General features: G+C 50.3%; 4 protein-coding genes across 4 annotated transcripts; 1 reads left to right on the forward strand and 3 right to left on the reverse strand.

The window, feature by feature from the left end:
* Positions 1 to 144: 144 nt before the first annotated feature.
* Positions 145 to 5,163, reverse strand: P175DRAFT_0518012 (uncharacterized protein). Its single transcript, XM_040899023.1, has 10 exons — positions 5,016 to 5,163; positions 4,547 to 4,962; positions 4,485 to 4,495; positions 4,333 to 4,405; positions 4,195 to 4,280; positions 3,870 to 4,148; positions 3,648 to 3,793; positions 3,241 to 3,592; positions 3,083 to 3,213; positions 145 to 2,257 (listed from the first exon to the last, which is right to left on the reverse strand). Exons 2-10 carry the CDS (start codon positions 4,760 to 4,762, stop codon positions 270 to 272), a joined length of 3,282 nt encoding a protein of 1,093 aa, XP_040749944.1. The 5' UTR covers positions 4,763 to 4,962; positions 5,016 to 5,163; the 3' UTR covers positions 145 to 269.
* A 161-nt stretch (positions 5,164 to 5,324) lies between these two features.
* Positions 5,325 to 6,974, reverse strand: P175DRAFT_0503354 (uncharacterized protein). The gene has a single exon (XM_040897614.1). The coding sequence runs from the start codon at positions 6,697 to 6,699 to the stop codon at positions 5,728 to 5,730; it is 972 nt and encodes a 323-aa protein (XP_040749945.1). The 5' UTR covers positions 6,700 to 6,974; the 3' UTR covers positions 5,325 to 5,727.
* A 352-nt stretch (positions 6,975 to 7,326) lies between these two features.
* On the forward strand, positions 7,327 to 9,262 carry P175DRAFT_0442225 (dicarboxylic amino acid permease agtA; the record flags this gene model as incomplete). The annotated part of the gene is made up of 5 exons (XM_040894113.1): positions 7,327 to 7,480; positions 7,563 to 7,620; positions 7,672 to 7,678; positions 7,729 to 7,889; positions 7,939 to 9,262. 5 exons carry the CDS (start codon positions 7,327 to 7,329, stop codon positions 9,260 to 9,262), a joined length of 1,704 nt encoding a protein of 567 aa, XP_040749946.1.
* Positions 9,263 to 9,783: 521 nt separating this feature from the next.
* Positions 9,784 to 12,203, reverse strand: P175DRAFT_0518015 (M14 family metallopeptidase; the record flags this gene model as incomplete). The annotated part of the gene is made up of 2 exons (XM_040899024.1): positions 11,309 to 12,203; positions 9,784 to 11,217 (listed from the first exon to the last, which is right to left on the reverse strand). The coding sequence occupies exons 1-2, from the start codon at positions 11,711 to 11,713 to the stop codon at positions 9,784 to 9,786; spliced, it is 1,839 nt and encodes a 612-aa protein (XP_040749947.1). The 5' UTR covers positions 11,714 to 12,203.
* Between the last annotated feature and the right edge of the window lie 609 nt (positions 12,204 to 12,812).

Below are 12,812 nucleotides of genomic sequence, written 5' to 3' on the forward strand. Positions count from 1 at the left end.
ATATATATATATATATATATACCCTCAGTATGATGTAAGTACACCACTTAGCGTATGTATGCATAGCATAGATATGGTCTGGTGAGAGTGTGTCTATAACTAATAGGAAACTACTAGTAATACGGCCCTATTATGTATTTATGTATGTATGTGTATAAACAAGAACTAAATATATATATATATATATATATATATATGTGATGATTGTACAGTATGAGTACAGACTGCCTAATAAAGGAAAGAAGAAAAGAAGAAAAGAAAAAGAAGAATCACCGAGTACATCTCGCCCCCGGGTCCCTCCAACCAATCCCCAATCCCTCCATAACTAACCTCTCTCTCTCCTGCCATGTCCCCCCGCTAGATTCTAAATCAAGTACCTGGCCCCCGGTTGTGCGCTCGCGCACTCCGCTGGAATCAAACTTCCACCCGGACGTCTTCTTCACGTACCGTCTTAGATCCCGTTGGAAGGTGGTGTCGCCTGTCCAGCCGAGCACGGCGCATCCGATTGTGTGCCAGGGGGAGATGATGATGTCGACGCGGCGGTGGGGGTTTGGATTCTTCTTCTTCTTCTTCTGGTCCTTCTTCTTATGTTTTTGGTTATCTTTTTCGGTTTCAGGACTAGGACTAGGACTAGGGCTAGGACAAAAGTGCGGATCCTGCCATACAACCAGGGCTTTGTCGAGGGTATCGAAATGCGGGGAATCCGTGGCTAATTCGCCTCGATATGGTAGGGTCTGCTGACTTCGGGAGGATGTGGTCAAATGTACCGATAACGTATGCGTGATCCATTCTGAGGCTTCGAGGCTGCGCACCACGTCAACGATCAGGTTCTTCGTGACTGCCTCGTCGCGGTGCGTGAGGATCAAGTCGACGTCATGGCTTTCGGGCTTGCCGCGCCGGTAGCTGCCGACGAGGATACATTGGACTCCACCCTCGGGGTTGCCGGTCTCAGCAGCTGCGGCGGCGGCGGGACGGACGCGATTCGCGTGTTTGTGGATGACATTGGCGATCTGCTCTGCCTCTCTGCGTGGAATCGGAAGAAGAAACTCCTCGGAGTATTTGAGACCAATTTGCTGGGCGCGAGAGAGAGAGGACCACCCGTACTCGATGATGTCGTCGAGGTCATGCCAGTGACGGGAGTAGTAGAAGTCGCGGGCGGTTTTGGGCCCAATGCCCCAGACGTCGGAGAATGCGTGGAGCGTGCGCAGGTCCGGGTCTCTAGTTAGAGGCGCGGCAGCGGAAAGCGGAGAGCCTTTTGGTAAGTGTTGGAATTCATTGAAGAGGTTGGCGATTTTATGGTCGCATCCTGGGAGGGCAAGGACTTGCGATGCCGTGTGGAGTTTATGCGGGTAGGCTGCTATAGAGGCGATGGCCGTGCTGTAGGCGCGGACGCCGATGGCGTCGAGATTTAGTTCGCGGATGGTGCGAATTTTGATGAGTTCTTCGATGAAGTCTTCGTTTGGAGGGTGAAGGGGAGAAGAGCGTAAACAGGCGTATAGGACATGGTTGTGGACCCAGTCTGGAGCATCAGGGAGCGGAGCTGTTGCTTCTTCGTTCTCCGAGCTTGTTTGCGGGCATAGTGTTGGGGAGTGTTCGCTGGCAGAAGGTCCCCCGTGGTGCGGTCGGTGCCTTGCAAAGGGAGACAAGGGTGCTATAAATGCTGCGTCCTGCTTGGCCCGTTCCAGTATACCCTTTGAGTTAGGGCTGGTAGTTGAGGTCTTGGTATCAGGGCGCTCGATCTTACGCGCACAGTACACCACAAACAGGTCAAGCGGGAGGAGGATTTCCTGTGCTTCAATGCATCGATCAAGCCATTCGAGTCTAACAACCCTAATCAAATCTTCTTGGCTCATAGTGTCCAATGAACTCTCGCGCTCCTCGACCCGCGTGGAGAGGAAGGCTGCGGAGGGTTTTAAATGCGCAGCAGGAGCTCGACGTCCTCGTCCTCCATCCTCTTCGCTCTCATCCTCGGTACTGAGGTCGATTTGCTCTTCACCTTCCTGGATTCGCCTTCGCTTTGCGGCCGGCTGAGATGAAGGCTCACTCGCCTCCTCAGTCCACAGGCCGCGGGAGCGCAATTCAAGCATCGCTCGCTTTTTCTGGCTAATTTTGCCGAGAATGAGCGTCGCCTCAAACACATCGTACGTCAGGCGCGCACCCCATTTGACAAGTTTTTCCTCAACTTCATGCAGCGCATCTAGGGTAAGATGCGTCGGGAGAACGAAGATAGGCGGACAAGATGAGAGAGTGAATTTTTCTTTGCTCTGAATAGGAGAACTGGGTGTAGTTGTATCAGACATGGTTCAACTGATTCCTATTGTTACGTCATGATAAAGCACTATATGGAAAATATTGAAAGTATATGAATCGTCCATGAAACATGGAAAGAATAGTGGATAAAAATGCACCTGGAGATACTACCTAAGTATTCAGGTCAGGTCATATATACACGTCGAACCAATCGATGCCTTGATGCGTTCGTATTCTGTGGTTGGTCATTCCATTGAGAAAATGTATGGCGGCGGGGTATGCAGTTCCAAGATGGCTTTGGGTGGTGAATATGCACATCCTGGCTGTGTCTGACTGCCTATGCTCTGTGTATCGTTGAAAGTTGGAATCAATAAGAAGGGAGTTGAAGAGGGGAGAAATTGGATTGTGGGATGACGTTTAAATGCGAGTCACGTTGGCCGTTTTTGCCTGAGGCATACCTATCATGTTAACTCCAGAATCAGTTATTCTTTCGTGTCAATGGCACTCGATTGAACAGTAGTTGGATACTACTTCTAATTTACCATAGGCTTGTCATATGCTTAGGATGTCTGACAAGAAGAGTCGGTCTATTGACATGTATATACCCGTATTATAGGATATCATGTATTGTTTGGATGTTGGAGAGAAGTTCTAGTTAAAGCCTATATATATATATATATATAATAATATAAATCTAGCACTCCAAGTATCACGGCATCTTTTAGTGGTTTGGGCGAGTCCCTTTCTTTCTTTTCTTTTTTTCATCATCAACTTGCTACACCCTTAGGAACAGCCCCATAGATGGGAGTAGTAGTTGCAGCCTGGTTCTCACCATCCAGGATGGGGGGTGGCTCCACCCGTGGAACGGTTTCACGACGGTATGCCTCTTCATCGCTCACAGGGGCCACAGGTTTCTTGTGTCGTCGGGCAATCCATCTTCTCCACGGCTTATATACGAACACACTCAATGTCCCGAAGAGAAGGAAACACCCGCAGATCCCTCCACCAATGACATCGTAATAGTCGCCGGCAGTTTGGACTCCATCCCAGAACCGGCCGGTTGGCTTGGCGACGTTCAAAACCAGCGTCAGGAGCTGGATGACTCCGATGATGATGGCGACGACGACTGTTAGGCAGGTTAGGACGATGGAGTAATACAGGAAGGCAACGGGGTCCCGGTGGTTTTGGGAGGGTTCGATTTCTTGGTCTTCGTCGATCAGGGGTTCATCGGAGGAAGAGGTCCTCCTGTCTTGTTTGGGGGGGGGGAGGAAGTTGGTTGCTGGCTGAACGTAGAGGGCGAGCATGAGAGCGCCGTCCGTGGTGTCTAGGAGACACATACCGGCTGTGGAGGTGAGCGACTGTATTGTCTACGTTGATTGGAGCTTGCAAATACACACCCGTAAATAATATGGGAAAGATGAGAATCACCCAGAATGAGGTGCCTTTTGCCGCCTCGATAGATGAGATTCCAAGCAGGGCAATTTCCGAAGAGGTATCGAAGCCAAGTCCGAACAAAATTCCAAGTGGGTACATCTTCCAGGGCCTGGGATCGTCTTTAGTTATATCCATTTGCATCCCTGCCCGTACGTATGGGGAAGAGGGGGATGGATGCGCTTTACCGATTAATCAACTTGAACATGCGCTTAAGCACGGAAAACAAGAACCCGCCACCCTCTATCTTCCACGCCTCGTCCTCCTGGCCTTCTGGAAGATCCAAAACTTTCTGCATTTGTTTGTACAGCTTGGACAAGATGTACGCATTCATGATGCCGAGGAGGATCAGGAAAGCAGCGCTGACAGATGTTCCAATTATTCCACCAACGGTGCTGAACTTGTCAAACCGGGATGACACGGCCGCTGCCGTGGCTGCGACGACAATGGAAGTGATGATGACAATGCTGCACGAGGGTTAGACAAGCTAAGCACGATGCCTGGGCTGCGTACGTTGAGTGTCCCAAGGAGAAAAATGTTCCCACCGTAACGGGTCGTTGGCCCGTAGCCAGAAGTCTCCGAGTCATCAAATCGATAGCCTGAGAGGGGGTTAGGGTTTGCTGATCATGAATGAAAGAGAAGGATAGCTACCGAGATATGATCCGCATCAAAGGCATGTCTCAACCCGAGGGTGTATGAGAGGACAGCATTGGATACCAGCGAACTAGACCGACATCAGGCTCCTGACACAAGGGACATTAAATTCATCAAAGCAAAAAAAAAAAAAAAAAAAAAAAACGTACGGATGGTAACGCTGGATAGTTATGTTAGTAGAGATCAAGACCACAGACAAAGGCAAGCATACCAGAACAATAGCAACCGCTATCCACACAAGCACATTAACCAATGCAACAAGCAAGATAATGCCAATGGACGGTAGGGGAATCTTTCGAATCCCAGGTAGTCGGCTGTGAGAGCGCTCAGCATGGCGGATCAGAGCTTTGGCCGTCCATTTTCGATCAGTATGATGGGGTTCCGCGTTGAGGGCGGGAGAATGCCCAGACGGGGGGGAGTCCCGCATCCTGGAGGTCGCTCTTTTGATCTTGACGTCTCTATTGACTTTGCTATCGATCAGATTTGGGTGAATGCAAATCCGGAGCGGAAAGGTGAAGTATTTTGATGAAATTTGTGGTCCTTGGCAGAGGAGGGGAAATTGATAATAGAGAGATAAACAGAGGATCCTATCATGTTTATCAAGAACACTAACTACCCTACAGCGCGCTTGCATTGAATGAGCTTGTATACTTTTTTTGTGTGCGAATGAATTTGCATACCTTATGATGCACAGGGTCCTGAAGACAACTCCAGAGTCCAAGTCTGTCCATTCCCGTTGCTCTCTCAGTCAAGGTATCGTATATATATATATATATATATTTCCGTCGGCACTCTCCGTGGGTTCACTGAACTAAATCGAGTCCGCGGTCGAAAGTAGTTGAGCGACTCAACGATCGTGTCTAGACTTCTGTGTCTTTTGGGAACCCCGCTGCCCCGCCACGTGACTCTTCGCAGCGGAGGACGCCGATGCTGTCCATTGAATCGAGTTATGTAGAGCTACAGGGGGGGGGGGGAAGAAGATTCACATCCACAAATATGTACTCTGTAAGATTTGGATATTATTATATACAGGTCTAGAAAGGTTATTCACATGTTCATAGCGTCGTATACATCATCATTCCGTTGCTCTCAGGGTTGGTCCCCGAGAGCACTGGAGTTAACCCGAGACTTACGCAGTTGATCAGGTTGATCACTGCTCGATCCCGTCCTGTGCATCCCGGTCTCTTCTAGTCTCACACGTGGTGTAGATAGAGCCGGACATGGGAGCTTGAAGCTCGAGCGGGAGCGCGTGGGCCGGAAGCCCCGCTAGGTATGATATCAGGATTCGCGAGCCCGTCGCTCGATCTCGAATCTGATCGTGAGGTCTACTCATTAAAAAAAAAAAAAAAAAGGCCTGGTAATTTAACCACGCGTACGGGATGGTTCCACCACTCATGCCACGGCCAGTGCAATGGGAGAGGGGGTCCATTTGGTGACCGTTGGTTTGGACTGGTGGAAATCAGGTCCAACGACATGGTTCCATTCCTCTCGCGTAATCGGAGTGACATCGGAGGCAGACAGCGGAGTCTTGGGCCCCCGCTTGGTGGGCACGGTGGCGGAGCGTGGCGCTGCCGGTTGCTTTCGCACGCGCATCGGGCGCAGCGGGGACTTGCGCTCGGTCGGCTCGGGCATAACCTTGACTTTGGGCTGCGGCGGGGGCAGGACAATCCCATCCTGGCCGTACTGCTTTTTATACGCGTCGGCGACCTGGGCGAGGAGTTCGTCTCGCACGTCGAGCTGCTCATAGATGCGGTGGAAGAAGGCCTTGCTGAATGGGCGGCCGTGGACGTCTTGGATGGTCCGGTGAAGTAGTCGCAGGCAGGAGGTCATGTAGGACTCCTTGAGGGGGGCGGTCTTGCCCGACAGGATGCACAGTCGGCGCTTGAAGGTGTAGATTCGATCCACATTGAGGAGCGTCAGGCCTTCCCGGCTGAAGACAACCTCATTTTGCAGGATAGATTGCTGGATCAGATAGTCGTTGGCTTGTCGTTCGTACTGGCTCCGGTTGAGGGCATTGGTCCAGCTTTGGCCGAGGGAGAACTTCAGGGCGGCTTTGGCCATGGTGCGGGACAGAAGGCGCCATTCCGACTGGTCGAGTGGGGTGGAGGGGATGACAATGAGATCGGATGGTTGGCCAGTGGGATAGGGCTTTCCGCGTCCCACCACCAGGGTGACATGCATCATCTTCTGTTGCAGTTTGGAGGAGATGTATTCCAGGGCAGGGAGGCTGGAGGGCGTCAGGATCGCCGAGTCGAAGTTGAAGCCGGCAGACAAGGGGGATGAAATCATATCGGAGGTAACGCTGCGGGGGGGGGAGTTTGGGAGGTACACGCCAGCTGGGCGAGGTAGACGGATGGCGACCATGATGAGGAATGGAAAGAGAATGATTTGAAGATAGAGATGAAGATGGATGAAAGAAAACATTCCAAGAATTCGAGAGCTGGGAAGTAAATAAATCTCCCCATGTACTCAGGGGGTGAAAAGAGGGGAACCTGGCTGGATGGATATAAATACCCAGGATTAACCCGACATGATGGAATCCAACGAGGGACTGAGTGACCATGTTAAGCGCCTGTTGGCTGTGCCATGTCAGCAATTATGTAGGACCAGGCACATTTCCTGCACGCCTGGCACACACCCGTTGATCTACGGTCTACCTCGACTTCTAAAAAAAGACTACTACTGTCGACAGGTACCGGGTAGGTAATTATAGGTACTCTCGTACCGAGTACAGACAATGTACCGAGTACTTTCTGCCTGACGATCCCTGCCCCATCCTGATCTTGGCGCCAAGACGCTTATCTTGGGTGACAGAATAATTCTGTCATTTGTAATTGGTAATTTCTTATCTCATATAATTTCTTATCTCCACTTGCCAAGAATATCCGCCTTGTCCTTGGCATTCTCTACCTTCCTCCGCCTTCTTCATCTATCATCCTCCCTTGAGGGCTGTTACTTCTCCTCTCTTCTCTTCCCTCATACATAACAACAATGGGTATCGTCGAGAAAGATGACGGGATCACACAGGTCTCATTCAACAATCCGCTCCCTTACGATGCGTCCACAACGGAAAAGGGCGTCATTGAAGAGCCCCAACAGAATGAGCTTCATCGTGCCCTCAAGGCTCGTCATATTACGATGATTGGTAAGTGGTGGTGGTGCTAATCACCCTAACTATCACAGAATGTCCCTCCAAGAAGATCCCCAAGTATTAACTTGTCATCTAGCCATCGGTGGTGCGATTGGTACCGGTCTCATTATTGGAACCGGTTCAGCTCTGAAAAAGTAAGCAAGATATTCAATTCCTTGGACGAACCCGTACTAACCCATATCTAGGGCTGGTGTAAGTATCCTCCCATTATCATTGTTACACATTTTTTAACTGAAGCACAGCCAGGTTCTATCCTGATCTCATACTCCTTCATGGGCTTCATCGTCTATCTCGTCATGTGCGCTCTGGGAGAAATGGCGACTTGGCTACCTCGTTCATCGGGCTTTACTGGTTATGCCGTTCGGTTCTGTGATCCTGCCCTGGGGTTTGCCCTGGGATATACGTATGTCCCTCACTCTCCTGTCTGCTAGCAGCGACTAAACCACCAACAGATACTGGTTCAAATATATCATCGTCACACCCAATCAATTAACGGCAGGCGCCCTGGTCATCCAATTCTGGTTACCCGCCGACAAAGTCAATCCGGGAGTATGGATCACCGTCTTCCTCGTGTTGATCGTCTCCATCAACTACTTTGGCGTAGGCTTTTTTGGGGAATTCGAATTCTGGCTCTCCTCCTTTAAGGTGGTGGTCATTATCGGTCTCATCCTGCTGTCGTTCATCCTCATGCTGGGAGGTGGCCCCGACCACGACCGCAAAGGCTTCCGTTATTGGAGGGACCCCGGGGCCTTCAACACCTATATCGACGACGGTGCGGCCGGTCGCTTCTACGCCTTCTGGTCCACCATGGTCTCCGCGACCTTCGCCTATCTCGGGACCGAACTGGTCGGAGTGACCGTCGGAGAAGCCCAAAACCCTCGCAAGACCATCCCGCGCGCCATCAAACTCACCTTCTTCCGAATCCTCTTCTTCTACATCCTGAGCGTGCTCCTCGTCGGCACCCTCGTCCCCTACAACTCTCCCGAACTGAACGCGGCCACCACCAAGTCTTCCTCCGCCGCCGCCTCGCCCTTCGTCGTCGCCATCGAACTGGCCGGCATCCCCGCGCTCCCGGACATTCTCAACGCCTGCATCCTGCTCTTCGTCTTCTCCGCGGCCAACTCCGACCTCTACATCGCCACCAGAACCATCTACGGCCTCGCCAAGGAAGGCAAGGCCCCCAAATTCTTGGCCAAGACTGACCGCCGCGGTGTCCCTTGGGTTGCCCTCATAGTGTGCGCCTCGATCGCCTGCATCGCCTACATGAATGTGTCCAGCGATTCCAAGACCGTCTTCGGCTACTTCGTCGACCTCGTCACCATCTTTGGTCTTCTCACCTGGATCTCCCTCCTGGTCACCCACATCTGCTTCGTGCGCGCCCGCACCGCGCAGCAGGTCCCCCCGAGCGAACTCGCCTACACCGCGCCCTTCGGCATCTACGGCTCATACTTTGCTCTCTTCTGGTGTACCATCGTCGCCTTCACCAAGTCCTTTGATGTCTTTGTGCATGGCAAATACGGCAACTTCAACTACAAGACCTTTATCACCTCTTACCTGGGGATCCCCCTCTACATAATTCTCATCGTTGGATACAAGGTCGTGACCCGGTGCAAGCGCGTCAAGCCCGAAGAAGCGGATCTCTGGACCGACAAGGACATTATTGACCGTGAAGAGGCTGCTTATTTGGCTCAGGAGGAGGAGCGGAGGGCAGCCCAAGGGGAAAAAGCCGGCAAGGCTAACTGGTTCTATAATACTTTTCTCGCGTGGTTGTTTTAGCCTCTCTGGTTATTTATTTTTGGGGGGGGGGCTCTTTCGGTCTCTCTTGTCTTGCACGGATATATATGTAGGTTGCTCCTTTTATGCTTCCAGTCGCGTATGTATATATCCTAGTTGAGTTACAATGAAATGATGGAAAGTTCTCATTATTCTGCTGATTACTACGACTGCTATAATAAAACATAGTGTCTTTTACTAGTAATATATAAGGTCAAAATCAAGCAGTAGTTGTAATATCAATGCGAACCTAAATATAAATATACAAAAAAAAAAAAAATTAAATAACGTTGTCAATTTTCCACACAAAATCGGATTTTTTTTTTTTTTTTTTTTTTGGTTTTGTTTGTATTTACCAACTCCCAACCAAGCCCCAGACCGAGCCAATCGCCTAAATGTTATGCTCATTAGTCATTACAGTCATCCACGGAAACACAAAGACTACACGGTAAGTGCTACCCAGTCACCTAGTTAGGGAAAAAGGAAGGTACCCGAATACCTAGCCTGGAGGGGGGATAGGTGGTTTATCGGCGTCGTCGGAATTCCAGCGTGTGCTGGTTCTCCCAACTTAGGGGCTCCCATTCGGCATCTTCTTCTGCTGCTGCTGCTGCTGCTGCTGCTGCTGCTGCTGCTGCTGCTGCTGCTACGACGGTCTCATCCAAGTCCTCAGTCGGGGTGTGGTTGGAGTTTGAATCATCCAAATCTTGGTCGGGGAGAGTGGTCGCGGAGTGAGGAGCAGCGTGGAATGGGACGTCTTCCGGTTCGATAAACTGCAGATCTGCGTCCCAGTCAATCTCCTCGACGCTCTCCTGGGCAATCAGGAATTCACCCAGTTTCAGCACCGCATTGAAGGTCTCCTTTCCGGTTGGGATAATATACTCGGACGGGAGGAGAAACCCATAGCTTCCTCGATCGCGCAGTTTGATTTGGTATGCGTAGCGAGTGTGCATCTGGTGATAGAACCAGTCGAGCGCGCTACCGCCCGAGCTACCGCCAACAGGGGAGAAGCTCTTGGCGGAGGATTTATCCGCGGCGGTCACAATGCCCTCGCACGCCGAGGTGACATCGTAGATCTCGTGCGTCGTCAATCGGATGACCTTGGCAAGGCCGAGGCCGAGCTCTTCCAGGCTCTCTAGTGTCGGTGGGATGGAGGAGCAGGAGAAGGCAAAAGGATAAAGAATTTGCTGGGAGTAGGAATGGAGGTCGACAAACCCCATGATCTGCGCGTTGTTGTTGTGAGTCTCGTTCAGAGCCCACTGCGCCAATTGTCGAGCCTCGAAACCCTCAAACGCCTCCTCTCCGGCGTAATTCTCGGAGCAAGGGTTCGAGTGTGTCTTTTCACCATCCCATTCAAAGCCCCAGGATCGATCCAGATCAATTCCAGGGCAGAATCGGAAACTGGTCGGCTGTCGGTTCTTACGCCACAGGCGGTCAGTATCCCAGGAATAGACATAACCGTCCGGGTTGAGAGTCGGAATTAGGACCCAGTCGTAGTCCTGTAACAAGCGCGTCACGGCCCTGGATTTCCCATACTTAGTAATCAAGCCATACGCAACATACGTGACCGTCGAGGTACTGATCCATTCCCGCGCATGGCTGCCTCCAACTATCAGAATCATGGGGCGGGGTCCAGATGCGTCGGGGTCTGGATTTGCTGAGAGTCGGAATGCGGGAATCTCGCGGCCCTCAAAGGACACTCCGATATTGATCAATTGCACATGGCCAGGGAACATCGAAGCCATCAGCTGCATCCAAGGAACAATAACCGACAATGGTTGGTAGTCACGGAAGAAGAGCTGGGAGGACGGGCGGGTGGGCGGACTGAAGGCGGGATGGCCCTCCAGCCCAATGGGTCGACGGCTGGGATATGTAGCATATATCATCTCCGCTAGGTTATCAATCAAGGGAGTGTAAGCGGTTTGAAGGGAGTCTGGTAACAGGCCCAACAGGGAGGGAATCTGAAGGATTAGCATCATCATCATCATCATCATCATCATCATCATCATCATCATCATCATGATGTCAGGTAGAATTGAGGGAGTCACTTACGACTTCTTGCGCCAGGCGGATATCGACAAACTCGGGAGTAGAAGCCCAGACATCCAAGAAAAGAATTTCCGTCGCCTCCACCAAGGCCTCCGCCTCCTGCAAATTGCCCACCTGGAAGCGAAGTACAACGTCACTACCATAGCGAGAGACCCCTGGGGAAGGGGGAGTATGATCGTGGATAGGGAACCGGGTGGAAGAGGGTTTGGGGATTCCCCAGATCGACTCAATGATCCAGTCCCGAACACGGACCCATGGTCTTCGAGGGTTCGAATGCGACGATAAGAGAGAGAGAGGTTCAAGAGGAGGTGGAGGTGGAGTAATGCTCGAGCCAGCGGGGACAGCGGCGATTCTAGTAACCGAAGCGACCAGGAGGAGGAGATGAAAGAGTGACAAAAGCGAACGCATTTTGGGGGAGGGGTAAAAAACAAAAAAAGAAAAAGAGAGAAAAAAAAATAGAAGATCTCACAGGATCATCCTCTCTTGGGGGAGAAGAGATGATGGGATCGTGAATCCGATGATAGAGATGATGGTTTTGATGATGGTAGAGAGGAAGAGAAACGGGTGAAGTGAAGGTATTCAGAATCTCTTTTTTCGCCGAAGCCGAAGTTGGGCTGGCGGTGCTGGTGGCCTGAGGCAGCCACGATGTTTTATACTGGTTCTCTTGTGCTTCACCGGTGGAATTGGAAAAGATCTCACTAAAAGGAAGGATTCTACGGAGCAGGGGATACCAATTTACTTACAGTTTCAGGGATATATTCTTTTTCCACCAGATCAGGGTCATGCCGTCCAAAGCCGGGCTCGGAATCGTAGCATTTCCTCCTCGCTAGGCATCAAGATATCTCTACTCCGTACCTATGCTTATATATATAATTATAGATAGTTAGTTATATACATATATACACGTGTATTTGTATTATTCTACAGGGATGATTCATTATTAGGTAGAAGAAAAAGCGGTTGTCCCACTCCTATTTTTGTATGGCTTTTCCAATTGCTCCAGTTCCTATATAAAGGTCCAGCTAAGAGGTCTAGACTCTCCACAAAATCTCTCAGGAATTTTAGTTCTTTTTTTCCAGCGGCTCATGTCCTCTGGTATGATTTCTAGAATCGAACAGTTGGTATTCGGAATCAGATAGAAATTTCCTTGCCTGGGTACAGTCTGGTCTCTCTTCTCGTGGTTACTCTACAGGTTTCGATCATGAATAGCAACCACTAGTTATAGAATTCGTCCTCAAATGGTTCCTCTGTCTTTATTCTCCCAAATATAACTTCCTCAGAGACAATCGAGAAAATTTGATCCAGAATATTCCAATAGTGCCAAAGTTGAGACAACAACGGTCTGGATAAAGATAGAAACACCATAGTTGTACTGTACATACATCCTACATACACTCTACATACTACATTATGTATAGTTACTCGTCCTCCACCATGACTGTGAATATAAAGCTTTCAAAGAATATAATACTTCAAAAATATAATTCATATTCTAAAATATTCAACA

The sequence above is a fragment of the Aspergillus ochraceoroseus genome (assembly GCF_002846915.1).
Source record: "Aspergillus ochraceoroseus IBT 24754 chromosome Unknown P175scaffold_7, whole genome shotgun sequence".
Classification (NCBI taxonomy): domain Eukaryota; kingdom Fungi; phylum Ascomycota; class Eurotiomycetes; order Eurotiales; family Aspergillaceae; genus Aspergillus; species Aspergillus ochraceoroseus.